Here is a 21,614-nt window from a genome sequence, read left to right on the forward strand (position 1 = left end):
GTCGCGGCTGTCATAAAGTTTACTCTCTAATGCAACATACAAATGTACAAATGACAAACACCCCACAAATACACGATATGTCAAGATGAGGTAAGTGCTCTAAAAACATAAAGCAGGATAAGGGAAATGAAAGATAATAGAATTAAAGAGTTGTAGTTTATATGTGGTGGTCAAGAGAGACTTCTGTGACCAAGTGCTCTTTCTGGGAAGCCTGACGGAGAGGGCTGGTTGTTTCTATCAGTTGTCTCCTCCTGCAAAATAAATTCCCCTAGAATCGTGGCTGAAGACAATAAATATTTCATATTGCACAGTTTTTGTGGGTCAGAAATTTGGGAGTGGCTCCGCCAGAGGGTTCTGGCTCAGGGCGTCTTGTAAGGTTACAACCAAGTTATTAGCTGGGGCTGCGGTCACCTCAGGCTGGAAAGGTTTCACAGAAAGGGCACACCTCCTTTCATTTTCAGTTAGGAAAAAGTCTACCTCCTAGGATTCTGTGGAATAAATTAAAATGACATCTATTTGATTTTACTTGGGCCATATAGCTTGTATAAAGGGCAAGAGATGGCAAAATGGGGCAGAAGAGGATTTACATCTTTGCTTAAATTTCAAAGCATTTTTATCGGAGTTCAAGTAAGTTCTATCTCACAGCAGCAGTTAGAAATATCAGGTGCAGCTATATAATCTCTTTAAATTGCTGAGAAGAAATAGAATATTCTGCAAATTAGGATGGTAGTCCTAATGTTTCAAGTTGTGTATTAGTGAACAACTGATCTGGGGAGTAATTCTAACATACGATGTTTGCAATCCAACTAATACAGATATAGTACAGATATAGATGTTAATCTGTATTCTGTTAAACTATCATGGAGCATCAGACAATTTCTTTTCCTAAAGAAGTGTGGAAAAATAGTGTTTTTTTCCAGCTTTTATTTAAATTCTAGGTAACATACAATGTACTATTAATTTCAGGTGTACAATATAGTAATTCAATAATTCCATATAATACCCAGTGCTCATCACAAGTGCACGCCTTAATCCCCATCGCCTATTTCCCCCATCCCCCCACCCACTCTTCTCTCATAACCATCAGTTTGTTCTCTATAGTTAAAGGCTGTTTCTTGGTTTCTCTCTCTTTCTTTGCTCATTGTTTTGTTTCTTAAATTTCACATGGTATTTGTCTTTCTGTGACTAGCTGACTTCGCTTAGCATAATACTCTCTCATTCCATCCATGTTGTTGCACATGACAAGATTTCATTCATTTTTATGGCTGACTAATATCCCGCTGTGTTTGTATGTGTGTGTGTGAGTATATAAATGTATATGCCACATCTTTTTTTTAAATACCACATTTTCTTTACCCATTTATCAGTTGATGGACACTTGGGCTATTTCCATAGTTTGGCTACTATAGGCAGTGCTGCTATAAACATTGGGTATATGTATCCTTTTGAATTAGCATTTTTGTATTCTTTGGGTAAATACCTAATAGTGCAATTGCTGAATCATAGGGTAATTCTATTTTTAACTTTCTGTGGACCTCTAAACTGTTTTCCAGAGTGGCTGCAAGAAAATGGTGGTTTTGACAAATGCGCTTCACCACTATCTCCTAATTACCTAACTAAGAATACATTGCAGTTAGTGCTTTTAAACTGAAAAATAGGTCTGGGGAGACTGGGTGGCTCAGGTCAGCGTCAGACTCTTGACTTTGGCTCAGGTCGATATTTCACGTTCATGAGATTGACTCGAGTCGGGCTCCATGCTAGGTGTGGAACCTGCTTGAGATTCTCTCTCCCTTTGCCCCTCCCTGTTCGGGTGCACACACATGCACACATGTGCTCTCCTTCTCAAGAAAAATAAATTAAAATGAAAAAATAGGTTTTACTTACAAAATAAACATTTAGTTACCCTAGAATAGGTGGCTTCCCAACAAAGTAAAATAGCTTATATTTGGAAAATGCTGCAATTAAATACACATTCATTTATTACATCTTACAGTAAGCTGAGTTCACCACTGAAGGACTCTTCCCTGTGTTTTTCCAATACACCGCTGCTAGGTTCATTATTTGAAAACACAGCTACATTGGGTCAATCTTTTAATAAGTGGGACATTCTATGCATTATAATTTATAATTATATCATTCAGGCTACAATTTGAATCCATTTATGAAGAATAGAAAATGTTTTAGAAAAAAAGAGAAAACAAATTATGCATTCTAGGGAATTGGTTCCAAATGTGGGTAATATTTATTCTGAATTGTATTAATGATTGTCAAGTGATGCCAGTTTTAGATATATATCTTAAAAGCCAGTAAGGGGAATCAAAGTTCTAAGTAAGTCAGATGGCAACTTTTTAGACTTTAGAATAATTATATATTCAAAAATTAATTTTGTCAAACAACCACACTTGTCAGAATTGCACTGCACACATTGACATTAGCACATAGACACAGTCTTAAAGATAACAGACCAAAGTGGTTGCTGATACTGAGTGCTGTCTTAATTAGAGCAGGGCTTTTCACTGGGATGGACATTATATCTCATAATAACCTTAGACAGAAATGCAACAAATATATAATACATATTTTTAATTTTTCTTTTTTGTGTGCAAGTGTGCATGGAAGAGAGACTCACTCTTAAGCAGTCTCCATGCCCAGTAGGGACCTTGATACGAGGCTCGATCTCATGCCTCTGAGATCATGACCTGATCTCAAAAGTTGGGTGCTTAACTGACTGGGCCACCCAGATGCCCCTATAATTTCGAACGCACAAAAGAACTCATTCCCAAGAAAGAGCATGCCTTCTTATTCATTTGGGGTAGCAATCAAATACAACAAATAAAAAGATTTGTTATTACTTAATAACCTCAGAAAAAGACCTTGAAATCTTGGATGACTTTTGGCTCTGCTACCACTTCTAAACTAAAAACTACCATCATCTCTCACCTAAAGTCTCCATTCCCTTCCTCTGCTCATCAAAGCTTTGTATCTCCTACACGTGTAAAACTGTGTGTAAGAATCACATGCGTTTCCATTGCCTCCGCCTTAATGTCTTAATGTGGTCCAATAGCACTTCCCACTGGGACCCTTTGGCTTTCAGTCTGGTCTATTCCCAGTCCATTCCCTATGTGTCTGTCAGCATGATTCTTCCAAGAACATAACATTGCTCATAATAGTTTCTGCTTACAGTCCTTCTGTGGCCACCTGCAGGTTTTGCACTGGCACTAAACAGCTTTCCCCTCTGGCCCCTGCTTATTTCACAATCTCTCTTCTCCCACACACCCTTCCCTCTCAAGGATCTGAACTACTTGCAGTTCTGGAATGCACCACATTATATCACATATCCAATCATTCGCTTTGCAACTGTTCGAGAGGACCATTGCCCCTTCTCTTCTCAGCAACTTCTTCCCTCTTGTAAAAAGTGACCCTTGGCTGAGCCCATCTTAGGTCTCCTTCAAAACTCTGCTCTAGTACCACCTCTTCTAACTGCTGTCATTTCACTTATCACACTGTATTGTTATGAATCATTGATGTATGAGTGTGTCATCCCCAGGGGAGGACACACTAAATCGCCTGAGGTGGATTTCTATTCCAAGTATCCAGTTCAGGCCGTGCTGCATATTGAATGCTACTGGAATCAATGAATTTATAGAAACCATTTGTAACGTTAGCTTTCTTGATAACACTATACAAAACTACATGTACAGACTCTATATAACAAGGTGCTGTGGTGGAGGCTTTAGGAATTGGAGTCTGTTGGACATTATGAAGACCAGAGCAGAACAACTTAGATGTTTCCACTGGAGTTCAGGCAGCTGGATAGGAAAATGCAGTCTGGCAGAGACTAGTAATATGGTAAAGTAGGTAAAGACGGAATCTAGTGTTTAGGGGCTGTGATAGCAGAAAAAAACTCATGGTCAGATACTCTCAGGAGGTTTAGTTAGGTGGTTAATAGGTCTGGCTTTTATTGGGAGGGGAGAAAATGGGCCACGTACAGAGTAGAATGGCAAGAAGCTTTAGCAGGTAAGGAATTCTAATAGACTGACATAAACAAATAATCTGGCAGAAAAATCAAACTGTTGAAAGAATCCAATCAAAGATTTGAAGTCTCAGACATAAATACAGTGCTATGAAAATTGATCACATCAATTTGGGTCCTCATTTTCAAAGAAATTAAAGCTCTGGACAACATACACCTTGAGATAAGGCTCTGTTTACTGGTAGCAATATCAGAGGAAAGAATGTAGTCAGAGGAAAGAAGACAGGGCTATCTCCTGGGAAGATTCAAAAGGCAAAGGAACCAGAGCTCATCCAAGGCCAAATCGCAGACTAGCCAGCCTGGTCCTGCCACCTAGTCCCCACCTATGGGTGTTCCTAGACCGCTGCGCAAGTCATTATAAAAAAATAAACACGGACACAGTGGGATCCGAATGTTAGATGGGAAACCGATATTTTTCCCTGTTACTGACACTCTTTTAATATAGTTGCTATTTGTTTACATGTCATTTAATTATCTCATAATATTCTTGTTGTAAATTAATTTTTTTGAGTATTCATCTCCTACAATGTAAAATTTGGAGCTTTCAGCCACTGGTCTCAATTTCAGAAAAGGCAAAATGCCTTCCTAACAAATACAAAGAGGTAGATTTCTGAGTCAGAAAAAGAGGATACAGGATTATCAAAGATGATTTTTTGCCTAACCACTATTTCAGACTACATGAATTTTTGAAATTAGAAACATTGTAATAAGTAAATGTAAATAAGGTAAAAGAAATATTTTTTATTTCAAAAGATATTATTTATAGCATACTCACAAATTCAACAAAATTCCTTAACACCAATTATGACCAAAGGATTTGTGAGGCTGCAGACTCCTTTGATTGTTTATGACGTAACTGGGCACAGGTTGTGTGGTCTGTTGGGATCATTGTGTTTCTGATTTACAAACAATTGTTTGAAACAGCATCAGGCACATAATACATGGTCAGTTAATGTTTGTGTAATAAATTGGTTAAATGAAGAGAGAGCTAATAATGAAAGCTACATTATCTAGCCTGATGGGGCAATAATACTTATGCATGGTGTGTGCAACTTACATTAAGTAAAGCTGAATTGACTCAAATATCTCACTCTTCAAAGAAAAATGCAAGTATCTGGTAGCTCATTTAAATAGCAGTAACAGAACTGAACACCTAGAAAGTAAATTTTATCACAGGTAGGAATATGTGAATGACCCTGATTACCTGTCAATAGAAAAAGATGTTGAATGCAGGCATTTTCTCTTTCTCTGGATCAGCAATCAGACTCACTCACAGATCACTGATTCATGAATAGCACTATATACGTCCTTTCCATTTTCAAGTAGCCCGTGCTTCGCAAGTGTTTACATAATGTAAATGTATTCAGTCATCTCTCTCGTTCTCAGGCATGGTTTTCCCATGATTTTCAGCAAGACAAAAACGAAGTTTTCTTTATGGACTCAATTTACTTTATTAACTTTTTAAATTAAAAAGGTCTTCCTTTTACGTAGATATAGATTTGTTTGAATGGTTCATATGTGCTCAGAAGGTGAAATGTGTTTATTTTATACATGGAACAAAGATTAACTTTATTTCCTTAATAAGCATACTTGAGACGAATCAATTATGACTAATCTGCACTGATTTTTGGGCTTTGATTTATTTCTCAATAGAAGCCTGAAAATAAAAGTATCCACAATATCTACAGGCTTCCTATGGAAGCTTGCTTAACTTTTGGAAACTTATATAATTACAAATGTGAAAAATTAAAATCATTGGAATAATCTGAATCCCTAAAAAAAACACGGCTCATAATTTTTTTGCCAGCTGAGCGAAATATGGGAGATTTTAATAGTGGACAGATAAAGGAAATTGCAAATTGAATCTTAATATTTACCTTGAAATTCCTGATAAGCAACAACTCCCGATAAGCTGCATTCATTATAACTAATCTCCTTTTATTTCCTCAAAGCTTCCTATTTTTCAATGACTCATATGAAATTATTTGTAACACATTTAATAATGCATTGGATAGGAGTTATTTTCTCATTCCATTTCTGACAAATACCTTCAAAGCCCATATTCTATAGATACCAACAAAGGAAGTGGAATGAAATGGGACTAGAAGAAAATAAAAATCAAAGAGCAATGCTCTTATATCAAACAGTACAGAGAATGATTCAGCTCATGAATATATCAAAAACGTCCTTAGAATTTTATTCTTAAAAGTCTATCTGCAGGCTTTGTCCAAATGAAAAACACAAAGACAAAACAAAACAAAAATAAAACCTTTCTGACAGTCATCATCAAATGAACATCTCTTAGAAATGAACCACTATATTGACCACTAAGTAACTATGAGAAAACATCTCTCCTACTGCCATTTTTCTCTATTCTTAATATTCTCCCCCCACTTACCTGATTGGTGCCCCTTTGGCCTGTGCTGGTCTCAACAATACAGTTATTGTGGTGGCCGTTTCATTGAGAGAGGCATCAACTCCTTCGTAGTCAGGTAAGGTTGGAGCTGGTTGGTGTTTAATGAGGGGAAAAGAAAAGTTTTAGTCAATTAACAGAATAATGTCATAGTTCAGGATGAACCAATGATCCTGAATGGGGGAAAAATCAGTTTCGCATTTCATTTTCTAAATGTGCCTTATTTTGTAGAATATCATACACAACTGAATGTTAACCCTGGGAACCTAGGGAGCAGAAGATATGAAGCCACAGTTTGTTCTTGGAATTCCAGTGATCATCTGGTGACTTGGACACACTCCAAACATTTTGTGAAGCGGCTTTAACTTTTAGTGGCCTGGGACCTTGAAACCAGCACTGATGGGCTGGAAGTGATGTGAACAGCGTGGACTCTGGGAAGTCTGGGTAAGGAGCTTGCACACGGAGATGTGGAGACAAAAATGGCAGGAACTGAGCCAGAGGCTACCTTGTGAGGTGGTGCTATGTACGATCTAAAGGTTGTGGAACGGCCGTGTTAGTGTCTGGACTGCTTTCACCACTGTGGCCGCAATAGAAACATATCAAGGAACTTTGGTGAATGGGAATAGGAACCTCAGTTTGTATTTAGCATTAACTATTACATTAATTGCCAGATTCTTGAAAAGAAGAAACTCATAAAGTTTCAAAATATTTGATAATATTTGGGGTGAGGGGGAGGGCTCCCTAATCTTGAACTGGGTGAAAAAGTAACCTCAAATGGCTTTTGGTTATTTCTATGCAGAAAGATGTTTTAGGGAGGACATAACCAGTGAAATGTGTGTTCACTATCAGAGAAACTGTTAACAGTGGCATCTAATATAAATTTCAAATGATGCCAGGCCTTATGTTAACCATTCATTTTGTTAGCTTTAGCTTGATTACGGCATGTTTGAAGATACAATGATTGCAATCTAGTTTTTAAAGTCCAAATCAAGTACCCATGTACATAGGTTGATTCAAGTAAAACTGGGCAGCTAAATAATTCAATGAAAATTCTAGATGGTTGTTGTGGCCTTTAATTATAAATTTTCTATTCAATAAAAACCACCATGTCTAAACCATAATAAATTATGGTTCTCGATGGTGTTCATTTGTCCAATGTTCTCAATTTTACAAGTTCGTGATTTTGTAGCTATCTCTAGTGAAAGATCTTACTCAAATACAGCACTGTGACTAATTCCAGAGGGTAAGAAACATGTTTCACTGTACAGTGATTCACCAGGTCTTATTTTCTAGTGATTCAATCAATATTTTAAATTGATGATAAGAATTGTTCCATTAGGGATGTCAATTGGCAAATTTAATAAACTGCTATTTTCTAACAATAATGTATGATATTTTCAAATTTCTTTTTTGTTAGAATAAGATAAATAGCTCATATTGGAATAGCTAGTATTTTTCACAATAAAATTTTTTTTAAATGTTTTATTAATTTTTGATACAGGAGAGACAGAGCATGAGCAAGGGAGGGGCAGAGAGAGAAGGAGACACAGAACCCGAAGCAGGCTCCAGGCTCTGAGCTAGCCGTCAGCACAGAGCCCGATGCTGGGCTCGAACCCACGAATGTGAGATCTGACCTGAGCCGAAGTCGGAGCCTTAACCGACTGAGCCACCCAGGCGCCCCCACAATAAAAAATTTTAAGACTTTATATTCAAAACATTTCCAAACAGAAACTAGACTTCCAAAAATAGAGAATATGTAGCTTCCTTTTGATGCAAGCAGTACAGATTCAGAACAATAGAAATTAAAAAATTTTTTAAAATGTTTATTCATTTTTGAGACAGAGAGAGACAAAGCACAAGTGGGGAAGGGACAGAGAGAGAGGGAGACATAGGATCCAAAGCAGGCTCCAGGCTCTCAGCTGACAGCACAGAGCCCAACTGGGGGCTTGAACTCACAAACTGTGAGATCATAACTTGAGCCAAAATCGGATGCTTAACTGACTGAGCTACTCAGGTGCTCCTACAAATTTTTAATGATGTATTATAACATATTATCAATATATGCTATGTAGAACTATAGTGAAAATGAACATAAAGGAACAAAAACTAGGAACTCTTAATCAGTATTTTAATATGTTAAGTAGTTGATCCTTTAAAACATTTGTTTTTCAGACTTAACTCTTCAGTTACATATATAAAATATATTTATTTTAGTAATCTTTAACTAAGATAACACATTACATTAGCTAATGTAGAATTAGAGCGGATTATAAGGTTAATTCCTGGCCAAGTTTAATGATGTATTATAACATATTATCTGTAAATAATCTAGTGATTACAAGCTAAATTTATGAACACAAAGTAATGCGAAATTTAACTGTATTTGCTTATCAAATTCAATTTTCCCGCACATCACCATTTTAAAATTTAGATGAATTTAGATGAGATTTCTTTAAAAAATTTTTTTTTAATATTTTATTTATTTTTGATACAGAGAGAGAGACAGAGCATGAGAGGGGGAGGCGCAGAGAGAGAAGGAGACACAGAACCGGAAGCAGGCTCCAGGCTCTGAGCTAGCGGTCAGCACAGAGCCTGATGCTGCGCTTGAACCCACCAACATGAGATCTGACCTGAGCCGAAGTCGGACGCTTAACCGACTGAGCCACCCAGGAGCCCCTAGATGAGATTTCTAAGAGAAAGCATAGCTCATGTTTGCTTAAAAATATCAGAATGCCCGGGAAAATGGAAGAGAGAGAAAAGGTATTTGGTGCTATAATAGTAGATGAAAGATCTCCTATCATTCTCTTGAGAAAATCCACTTATTATGATATAATAATTACAAACTCCTCTAAAGTATAAATCTTTGAGCATTTATAAAGAAATTTTAAATTCTTCTATTTTTATTTTGTCTTGTGACACTTTTTAATGTTTATTTAATTTTTAGAGACAGAGAGAGATAGAGCATGAGTTGGGTAGGGGCTGAGAGAGAGGGAGACACAGAATCTGAAGCAGGCTCCAGGTCCAGGCTCCAAGCTGTCAGCACAGAGTTTGACGTGGGGATCGAACTCACAAACCATGAGTACATGACCTGACATGAAGTCAGACACTCAACCGATGGGCCACCCAGGTGCCCCAAGATAAAACATTTTTAAAAAGACCACTGCCAATTAAAAGTGATTATTTGAGATATTTTTAGGTTTGGACATATAACCAATTTAATCTGCATTCACATAATTCTTTAAAGTACTTTCAACCATGAATAACTGGCTATGTTAAAGACTTAGTAAGTGAGAGGACTACCTTCAGTGTACATATGATTCTCTAGGATGTGCTATTACAAACCTATCCTGTTTGCACTTCAGTCCTCTGCGTACCTGAGATATTGGTGGTCACGTTGATGGCTGTGGCTGGTCCAAAGCCTTTGACTGTGCTGGCTCTTATGAAAAACTGGTAGGTAGTTCCAGGATGCAGATGCATAAAGACATGGTGTGTGCTGTTCCATAAATTCGATACAGTCTGGGGAGGTCCGGCCACCGGAACTGCAGGATCAAATGATCTTATGCTGCTATAGCTGACCTGTTTTAAGAAATATATTTCCTATTACATATCCAATGTAAGTCATAAGATAATATAAATAAACCCCTTTTAAATAAGGTAGTATTCAAGGGCATCTCTGTGGAGTGAATCACATTTTTCTTAAACTTCTCTTCCTTCTCATTTGGATATGGTTTTTCATTGTCATTACATATCAAATGTCAGTCCATTCGTCCATCCATCCATCCATCCATCCATCCATCCATCCATCCATCCTTCCATCAATCCATAGATATGCCTAGAGTTATAATATCTGACCGGACCAACATACATCTATTTTTTGCATCAAAAGATACATTAATTTGCTTAACTATGAAAACATACACAGACACAATCATATATATATGTGTGTGTATGTGTGTGTGTGTATACCTATATAGTATGTATATCCTATATATTATATATTTTAATGTATATGAAACACAGAAAGTGTTCAATAGATGTTTGTTATAAATAACAACTATACTTTGTCTTAGTTACATAACAAATTTCATGTAAATAGTATTCAAATATGCTAATATAGTCACAAATTATAAGACTGCACTAGTGATTCCCATTCCCATGATGCTCTCTGTAGCCACTAGAAATTTAAATATTTTATGCTCGAATCAACACAGACTATGCAGGAAGAGAACAACACATTTGTGCAATTAAAATGATCTTTTCTTCTATTTAGTTTCTCATACGTAAAAATAAGATGATGATTTAGGTTCAGAATGAGGTGAAGCCCGGGAATAGCATGTTTATAATGTATTTTCCTTTTTTGGTAAGGATCCTTTATTCTGTAACAAGTGACACTCAGTGGCTTCCCCTAAATTACAGTATAAAAGATGACTTTCTTAATTTTATAAAAATTCATTCTTTACAACCATCAGTAGGTCTGTTTGAAAAAGCTTATCTTCCCTAAAACAGCAACAACAAAACATATGTTTACTTTAAGATTTACAAAATTCTAGGTGCTATAAAATATTTGTTTTGAAACTCAATTTTGGGATCTAGGAATTTATAAACTACAAAGAGAGGAGAACTAAAAATGATTTTAATCCCCTAATCCTCTCTTACATATTCCATTATTTCTCTCTCTAAGTTTTTCCTTTTACTCTCCCTTCAAGTCACATTTCAATTAACTTCTCCTAATACCTCATATTGAGTGATGATTCCATTTGGATCCAAAGGTTCTTTCCAGTTCAAGAAGATTTTATTTTCAAAGGATGTTCCTTGAAGAGAATTGACTGGAACAGGGCCAGGCACTACAAAATATACATTTTTGGTTATAAAGATCCTTATATCAGAAACAGAAAAAGTAAATACCCTAAGCTACGGAAGCCAAATGAAAAATAAATAAAGTAAATAAAATGTGTCCTTAAAGATGTAAGCTATGTGACTAGTTTTCTGATTTAAACAAATGGGAATTTAAAGTAATCTATAAGCTTCTAATGTACAATTGCAAAGTTATTTTTATTCAAAGAATATTCTATCACCTTAGAGGGTTGAATGAATTGTGTAGTCTAGTTTTCTCTGTTGTCTACCTCCAATAATATGAAGATCTCATTTGTAATTTGTTTCAAGAACAGAGCTACATTTCTCTGAAACACATTCAGGGATAAGCCAGTAAAGGTCTCCATAAACAAATTTCATTAAAGAACGAATTAAAATGATAATTAACACTCCTTGGACTTAATTTTTTTATGTTTTATTGTATATTTGAGAGAGACAGAGACAGAGAGAGAGCAGGGGAGGGGCAGAGAGATGGAGACAGAATCTGAAGCAGGCTCCAGGCTCTGAGCTGTTAGCACAGAGCCTGACACGGGGCTCAAACTCGGTGAGATCATGACATGAGCCAAAGTTAGAAGCTTAACTGACTAAGCCTCCGAGGTGCCTTATCATTCCTTGGATTTAAAAACCAGATCATAAAATATTGGATTGAAATTTGCATAACAGTCAATCTGACTTTTATTGCTAAATTTATTAAATTCCTATAACTTTAAACAACAGCATTGATTATTACAATTTATAAGAAACTTAAAGATGAATAGTTTCAAATATCATTGCTTCAGTGTTTTGAATGAAATTCCCTTTTGCAAAGCTAGGCACCAAACCATTTTATAACATTGGGTTTGTTTAGAAGTCAACAATCAGCATAACCGGTTTTGAAGTGTCCTCAGGTATGACAAGAGTTGGGGAACCTTCAGACCAGTCCTTATTTGCAAATGTCACAAAACTGACAATACCCAGTGGCAGCAAAGAACAATGTGTCAGCTTCTATTGGCAAAATATAAAACATCAGATACTTTTGCTATTTGCTTTTATGTATTTTATCTAAATCCATAGTTACTATTTGTTCACACAATCAGTTTCTTACTCTGATAATGTTTGAATGTATATCATATCCCTTCTACTATGCTTCAAAAATGGGTTTTCTTTTGAAATAATGACCCAATATTGGGCAAGTATGGTTTTTAATTAATACTTTTCCTTAATCTAACGTTTCAGTGAACTTCACACATGGCGTTATCTAGAAATGTGGTTGCTGAGTATACAGCAATTTTGTGAGGATTGAAATAAATTAAAAATCACTGGATCAAAGGAATGCACTGCATCGTAGCTAGCAGCATCAAGAAATTCTGAATGATACGTCAAAATAGGAAGATTTATTTCAGACTACAAGGAAGCAATGAATGATGTTGTGACCTCTGGGACAGCCAATATAATTTGGCACATTAATAATAAATTCAGAAAGAAAAAAATAACATAAAAGAAAGAAACCCATCAACAGAAAAGTTGCCAGCACTAGACTTCAGAAGATATGCACGTGCTTCTGTCAGCTGAGGGCTTAGGGAGAAGTTACCCAAAGGCATCCGCCTCCCCACTTCCCACGTCTCAGGTCCACAGTGTTGGTACGGACTACACGGTCCGTCAAGGCAGAGGAGGCTTCCATAGTCATTAGTTTGTTTTCCAAGGGTGAGAGCTCTTAGGTGATTTGAGTAAAATGAAAAGAAGCTTATGTTTATAATTAAGAAAAAGTATTTCTTCACTTTTCCATAATGCTCATAGATGGCGGCTATCGGTGGTAGCAGAAGGCAAGACCCCCAATTAGTGACGACATGCTTATTTGATGGCATTATCATTGCTAGCTGCATTCACTAAACACAATTTGGCCAAAATTCTAGAAAACTGTGTGTATTTCAAATTGTTTACAAATAGAATAGAGATGGTTTAGAATGTTTGTATAATTCTGCATTGGAAGAAGGGTAGAACTGAAGAGGAACTTTCCTGGACTGTGTGTATTTCTTGGTTCTACTCACATAGATTCTCCTTTGTCAATAGGACTCACTGAAAGTACCTACAGGCCATACTTGTAAGAGGGAAACGTTTGTGAAAAAATTATGACCAAGATAATACCATGCTACTGACCTTGCAATGGGGCTAATCCAGTGCATGAGCAAAAGACTTACATTTAGGTGAACTACAAAACACATCCATGAACAGGTAGGGCAGGAAGGGGGCACAAATTATACTTAATAACTCCCCACCTTTGAAGGAAATCAATGTCTGTATATAACGTCTATATGTACTTTTGATTTGTGTAAATAGAAAATGAAGTTACTCAGACCATCATCATGGTTGTCTTCATATTCCTGGGAATGTCACTTCACATTTCCACATCAATGACTTTTAATGGAGACAGAATGCTGACTTTCATTCCCTGCTTCTGATTTATTTGAGAGCTGTTTCAGCTATCTTGTGTGTGTGTGTATAATAAAGTCCTTTACAAGATAGTCTCAAAATGGAAGAGAGAGGAAAAATGAAATGTGGGTGGGGCAAGTTATATTAAATAAGCACTATAGACTTTAAAAATTTAATAAGTATATATTTAAAAATAGCTATGTATTAGCAAAAAATGTCCCCAAATCCAGCTTTTCTGCTGAGCTAACTTCATAATATTGATTTTTATAAATGCTAGGATAAAAAATGAAAACAAAATCTCATACAAAAAATTGTACCCATGCATTAAAAAATATATGCAATAAATTAAATATAATTCTACCTTAGGGTTCTGGTGGGAAATCATTTTAGCTTTGCTCTCATGATTTATGGATGTCCCTAGAATTCTTTTCATGAAATTATATTCCTTTATTAGATGGTTGATAATTTATTCTTTTTCTATGTATATAGGGCAGCAATAATTTAGTAAGACTGACTTAATTAGATCATCATAGCCATCGATCTTTGCAACAATAGATTATGATTTAGATATTCTGTCCCCCTCTCAGGAACACTGAGTCATATAAAATACTCCATGTAGAAACTGGAGCTCACATGGGCAGATCTGAAGGCTGAGTTACTCGAAAATACTTTATACATAAAGTTTGTACTTCAATCATTCAGTTTTATATATTTTTATATTAAAACAAAAGAGAAAAAAAAATTCTCAGAGAAGAAAGAAGGACTTTGTGACCATGCAGTGAAATACTTATATGCAACTCAATATCATTACACTCAATAAAAATTTCTTCAAAGCATAGATTGAAATAAAGCTGGGTGAAGAAATAATATTAAAATCAGACTTATTTTCATGTTATATTTTTTCATTATTTTCCTTTTATATTTTATTGTCAAGTTGGGCATTTTACATTTTTAAAACTGCCTGGATAAAATAAATGGCACAGTCATGAATTTGATGAAGTTAGGGCATGGCAATTCTCTCCCTGATTACTAATTCAGTTGTATGTACACCAAAAAATGCATTTAAAAATTTAATGAAATATGAAAAAGTTACATGAGCCTGTCTGCGTTTTTTTGGTTTGTGAGAAAGACAGGCAAATTAAAAGTCATACCAAAGCATAGCATCAAAATGAAATATATTATTAGAGAGTGACTGGCTGAAGAAGTTCAAATTCGGCTTAATCTAAAATCGTCAATTCAGAAATCAAGTTTTTAAAATTTTAAGTGTAGTCAGCAAAATATGTGAGCACATTTTTATTACAAAAACATGGGTTACAAAGTGCTTAGTGTAATACAGACATTTTAATATTTATCCTACTTTATGACATGAGATAGAAGATTTTTTAGAGCTTTTGAATCTGAGTTTAGACTTCCCATTTCTCTCATCCATCTATGAAACACTTATGCTAATTATTCTTGATTACATAATCATGTGTTGAGTGTGTTGGGTGTGTGTGTGTGAGTGTATGCATGTGTGTAGAAGTTTATGAGCATTTGTGTGCTTATTAAAGCAAGTTCATTGTTTAAATATTGTTAAAACTTCGATTAGGTGCAAGTTCAAGCAGCATTATTGAAGTAATCATGTTTGGTTACCTTAAAAACAACAAAAAAGTGTATTTATCATAAATAAGTCTTGGGTTTATTCCTTGAAAATTTTAGGAGTATGAGAATAACTTCATGCATAATTTTAGAACAATACTGTTTCCTTCAAAATCTGAGCTAAATGGGGTTGAAAGCTCTTACTTCCCTTTATTACAACAAAAATAATAGAACGAACTTGGGTCATTTCCACTTTTCAGAGTGAGAGAGCTTGAAGTGATCCAGAGAAACTTCTAGAAGCTGTAGTTTCTCGACCTATCTTACAGCAATCTTATACTTGGTAGGCATCAAAACATACATCTGAGCCTAAATATCTGAATTTGAGGGAAATTGGAAATGTTTGGGTATGAACTACATCTTGATTTCTGAAACCCAAACAAAAATGTGGCCCTACTGATAGGCTGTTCAAGGAGAATTTTAGAAGGGGATGGAACCTGAGAGATTATCTTATTTAAACTAGTGGAGGAAACAGATTGGGTAAGGTAACAATCAGTGCCAGGACTGAAAGCTCACGATTCCTGACGCCCAGCTGATCTATGCCTCCATTCACTAAATGGCCCATGCTTTACCTTATGTGCTTGCATTCATCATGGTAAATTTTGAAAATGAAATGCCCTACATTAAAATAATACATTATTATTATTATCATTATTATTATCAGAATATCATTTGTACATATTTTAGGGGTAAGGGACATTTTTGTTGAATCAAGAAATATATTCATTAACATTAATGACAAACTATAGTGCTATAGTGAATGTGTACATCTTATAATATTAATATAAATGTTTGTCTCTGTTATTTAATCATTCTGAAGTAACACACATAGGAATTGGACATAATGTAGTTAAATTTCTTGAGTGGTAATAAAATGGATAAAAGATGACGCTTGTCAATATCTGTCAATAAGGGCCTTTATTTAAAGATATGAACTTCGACCTCCTTTTATATTTAAACTTACATATCCATCTAAGACTGTGTGGAATAGATAAATGGTGCTAATTTTAAATGTTAAGGAAAATAAAAATTGCTATTATTGGTTTGTAAGTGAAAAAAACTAAGTTTTAACTAAGTGCATTTCACTAATAGGTAAATGATACAGTGCCATCAACAGTGAAAATTATTTTTACATAGTTGATGGGGAAAACTTTATTTAAATTTTAGTGTAGTCATTATTTCTCTAAAGTATAAAAACAGAAAACATTAGAAGTACATTTCAAAATCTAGTATTTGATGTTATTCTGAAGAATATTAAGCTTTTTTGTTAAAGACCAACTGTGTTCAAAGTTAACCTCCTTAAGAACATGTAGCAGATTTCAGAATCCAATTCCATTTTGGTTCCTCTAGGGAAAATTATAAGCAATTACATAATCCTGTTATATAATTCCCCCTTTTTAAAATAACGAAGTAAGTATGAACCTACCATCTTCATCAGTTTGAATAATCGTCTCTTCACTCTCCTTCCTGCCTTCTGGATTGGTTAGGATCATCTTGAGGCTGACATTTGTATAAGGTGGCAGATGGTTCACAACATGCTGAGGGGCTTTGGGGTCCATGTCCAAACAGTCTGCCTTGCTCTCATTGTGACCACGGAAGTAATGGTAGCAGATCGTGACATTAAAAGTGTGGCACCGAGTGATGTTATAACCCAAGGATTCCCAGTCCACAGCAATGCGTCTTGCCTGTATCTCAGCAATCTTTAAAGTCTTTGGGGTTCGCATAGGTTCTGAAAAATAAATCAAAGATGCAGACAGCTGTCAACTTTCCAGTGAATAATCTTGGCAAAATCAAACACTGAGCATGACATATGTGTAAACCTAGGAAATTTAGAAGTCATCTTTTATTCTCATTTTCTTTATTTACTCATGGTTTTATTCCTGAAGGTTTAGTCAGGGGCTGTGAAAAGAAATGTAAAATATTAGCAATCCATAGTACTCAGGAACATGGAAAAACAAAACTCTGAAAAGGTGTCCATAATGCCTTTATGGTTACTGCTGTTGTTACTGCCCAATTCCCTGTCATTCTTTTTTTGTTGTTGTTACTGAGCGAGTGAATTAGCTAATATATCATAATGGATAAGAGTCAACACGTTCTGCTCTATGATTTGTCATGTCATCAAGCTATGGTGTTTACTAATTAGTCTAATTGTAATACTAAACTACCATTTACCAAAAAGTGACGCAGATATTAATTAACATTTATTATCTCAATAATGATGTTGTTCATCAAAGCAGAAAAATATCTGAGAAAAACTGCAAGAACACATGTGGATATTCACGTTGTCATCGATCCTTCTTGATCTCTTCTTTTTTTTTTTCTAGGAAACAGTCAGGTCTGACAATCCATTCACTGTCACCCAAACCAAACTGGGAGGTGAATTTCCATTCAACTGGAAAATGCTGGCAGAACCAAACACTCCAAAGACTGGAGTCTATCCATCACTGCTTCCCAAGTGTATTCTTTCCTCATGCAAGACTAACTTTAATTGTCTAACTTAATCAAAATAATTACTCTATGAATGTCATGGCCATGGCAAAGTCTACATAGTAAACAAACCAATACACAGCAAAGCTTTAATACATTGATTTGACAAAGAGATTAAAGTCAAGGCCAAGGTCAAAGCTTTGTTCATACCTCCCTTAACTCACTAAGAATAGTCAATGCACTTGCTAAATGGAAGTCAGAAGAAGAAAAAGAAGGAAAATAAATAAAAAGCCCAATTTGGTTGTTTTTATAGATTTTCATTTTTGCGATGAAAATCTCAGTTCTGTAAAAGTAATCAGCAAGGTACACAGATGGCAAGCACAAACTGGGATTCCAGGTCAATGTATTATATATGCCATCTGAAATACATTCTCACGGCCATTTAAAACTCCCAAACTACAAAAATACATACAGATACATGCAAATCAATCCTTGGTCGAATCCAATGCTCAGGTTTTAAGTACTGGGTGCCCGTCTTCGGATGACTCACAGTATCCAGTCTTCTTATTTTATCACTTTTATTTTATGTGTTTTACATTAAGCCCTGTAAGTAGGCTAGAAAAAAGATTGTGGCTTTCTAATCATTAAAAAAAAATCTATGCTTACGATTTCCCCACCAGGCACAGGAGTGAGGTGATGACACATACAGGTCAGTGTAGTAAGACTGAAAACACACGGTTTGGCACCACTGCCCAGAAACATGACCAGGCAGTTGGAGGTAGAGTCATCTTAGAATTCCAGATAAATGTTGTTACTATCTGCTAGGTAGCAACCTGACACAATTAGGGGTCACATGCAGGTTAGGCCATACTTTGTGACCAAAGTATCTAGAATAGCAAAATAAGATTTCTTTCCAAAATACTTGGAAGCATATGAATGAAAATTTCTCATAAAGTAATGAGAACAGACATCAATAAATATTTACTCCTCTGTTTTAGGTTTCTTTTAGGCCTACTATTTATGTATTTGAGACACCTCTTATTTTTAATCTGAAATTTCCCCCTTTATAAATTTCTTTATTTCCAAGTCATCACTCTCTTTCATTCTTCTCATTTTATCCCACTGTTCAATTTGCACTTGCTTTGCATTCTAAGATAATTTTAAAAGCACAAAAAAAGTGTAAAAGAAATCGAAGAAGACACAAATAAATGGAAAGATTTTCTGTGCTCATGAACTGGAAGAGTTGATACAGTTAACATTTCCATACTATGCAAAGGATTCTGCAGATTCAAAGCAATAACTATCAAAATTCCAATGTATTTTTCAAAGAAGTAGAATAAACAATCCTAAAATTTGTATGGAAGCATTAAAGACCCTGAAAAGCCAAAGCAATCTTAAGAGTGAAGAACAAAGCAAGAGGCATCATGCTCCTTGATTTCAAATTACATTACAAAGCTATCATAATTAAAAAAGCATCTTATTGACACAGAAACAGACACATAGATCAAGAGAACAGAATACAAAACCCAGAAATAAACCATGCATATACCATCATCTATTATTTACAGCAAAGGAGCCAAGAATATACAATGGGGAGAGACAGTCTCCTTAATAAAAGGCGTTGGGAAAGCTGTACAGTCACACAGAAAGAATGAAGCTGGACCATTATTTTGCACCATATACAAAAATTAACTCAAAATAGATAACAGACTTCAGTGTAAGACCCGAAACAATAAAACTCCTAGAGGAAAATATAGGCAGTAAACCCTTTGTTTAGTTTTGAATCAAACACAAAAAGTAAAAGCAACAAAAGCAAAAACAATAAGTGGGCTTGCATAATACTAAATAAAAGGCTTTTTCTCAGCGAAGGAAATCATCAACAAGATGCAAAGACACCCTACTGAGGGGGAGAAAATATATGCAAATCAGATATCCAAATAGGGGCTAATATCCAAAATATATAAAGAATTCATATAACTCAATAGCAAAAACATTTTTTTGATTAAAAAATGGGCAGCATATCTGAATAAACATTTGTCTAAAGATGAAATACAGATAGCCAACAGGTACATGGAAAGATGTTCAACATCATTAGTCATTGGGGGAAATGCAAATGAAAAGCATAATGAGATATCACCTGATACCAATTAACATGACTATTATCAGAAAAAGAAAAAAATAACAAGTGTTGGCGAGGATGTGGAGAAAAGGGAACCCTTGGGCATTGTTGGTGGGAATGTAAACTAGTGCCACCACTCTGGAAAACAGAATGGAGTTTCCTTAAAAAATCAAAAATAGAACTACCATATGATCTAGCAATTCCACTTTGGAGTATTTATACAAGGAAAACAAAACATTAACTTGGAAAGACACATACACCCCCACGTTTATTGCAGCATTATTTACAAAGCCAAGATATGGAAGTCACCGAAGCGTGCATGTGTATATACATATGTACAGTGGGATATTACTCAGCCATAAAAATAATGAAATCTTGACATTTGTGACAGAATGAACAAACTTGAGGGTATTATGCTACGTGAAATCAGTCAGGCAGACAAAAACATATTTTTTTTCTTAAATGTGGAATACATAAAATTTAAAAATATAAAAGAAAAAAATGAATGGAGCTCATAGATCCAGAGGATAGACTGTTGGTTGCCAGAAGTGGGGAGTCTGAGGGTAGAAGAATGGGTAAAGAGATTATACACTTATTTGTAAAATATTAAATTAAAAAATGTAACCGTGTTAGAGATGTATGACGTCACTGGAAGGAGTAAGGAAAAATTTTATCTAAGTAACTTAGGAAATGAGAGTATAAGACAACAAACATAAAAACAGCGGATATTCCTAGTAATGGTTCAAAGTTTACGTATGACTTTACAGTGTACTCATCATCGAGATACCATATTTCTGAACAGCTAATGTAGAGGTCTGTTCAAAGAAGAAGAAAACCTGTCACACCTGTCAGAATGGCTAAAATCAAATACACAAGAAGCAACACTTGTTGGTGAGGATGTGGAGAAGAAGGAGCCTCCTGCACTGTTGCTGGGAATGCGAACAGGGACAGCCACTGTGGACAGCGGTATGGAGGTTCCTCAAATAATTAAAAATAGAACCATTCTATGACCTAATAACCACACTACTGGGTATTTACCCCCAAATACAAAAACATCAATTCAAAGGGATACATGCACTTGTTTTTATGGCAGCATTATTTACAATAGCCAGATTATGGAAGTGGCCAACTGTCCATCGATAGATGAATGGATAAAGAAGAGGTGGTGTACACACACACACACACACACACACACACACACACACACGTATATATACAATGGAACATTATTCAGCCATTAAAAATAATGAAATCTTCCATTTGCAACAAGGATAGAGCTAGAGTATTATGGTAAGTAAAATAAGTCAGTTAGAGAAAGACAAATACCACATGATCTCACACATGTGTGGAATTTAAGAAACCAAACACATGAAAAAGAAAAAAAAAGAGAGAGACAAACCAAGAAACAGACTCTCAACTATGGAGAACAAACTGGTGGTTACCAGACAGAAGGTGGGTGGGGGGATGGGGAAATAGGGGATGGAGCTTAGGCATACACTTATCATGATACAAAAAAAAAAAAACAAAACTAGGAGCAAAATAATAAATTTAAAAAGTAGATATGTGAATATGAAAAAGGCAGAAATGAAAAGTACCAAGAAGAAATTATGTAACACTTTATGGACTAAGAGTCTTAAGAAGCAAATCTTAGGGGCACCTGGGTGGCTCCATCAGTGAAGCATCCAACTTGATTTTGGCTCAGGTCG

The 21,614-nt window shown here is 35.4% G+C and overlaps 1 protein-coding gene across 10 annotated transcripts in view; it reads right to left on the reverse strand.

The window, feature by feature from the left end:
• PTPRK (protein tyrosine phosphatase receptor type K) overlaps positions 1 to 21,614 on the reverse strand; it is a 549,193-nt gene that overhangs the window by 100,851 nt on the left and 426,728 nt on the right. For all 10 annotated transcript variants that reach the window (XM_029943969.1, XM_029943962.1, XM_029943968.1 and 7 more), the window contains exons 8-11: positions 16,789 to 17,091; positions 11,181 to 11,290; positions 9,821 to 10,022; positions 6,432 to 6,537 (exon numbers count right to left, since the gene is read on the reverse strand). In XM_029943969.1, coding sequence (XP_029799829.1) covers positions 6,432 to 6,537; positions 9,821 to 10,022; positions 11,181 to 11,290; positions 16,789 to 17,091 — 721 coding nt within the window. The remainder of the gene's footprint in view (positions 1 to 6,431; positions 6,538 to 9,820; positions 10,023 to 11,180; positions 11,291 to 16,788; positions 17,092 to 21,614) is intronic.

Source organism: Suricata suricatta, chromosome 7 (genome assembly GCF_006229205.1).
Source record: "Suricata suricatta isolate VVHF042 chromosome 7, meerkat_22Aug2017_6uvM2_HiC, whole genome shotgun sequence".
Lineage (NCBI taxonomy): Eukaryota > Metazoa > Chordata > Mammalia > Carnivora > Herpestidae > Suricata > Suricata suricatta.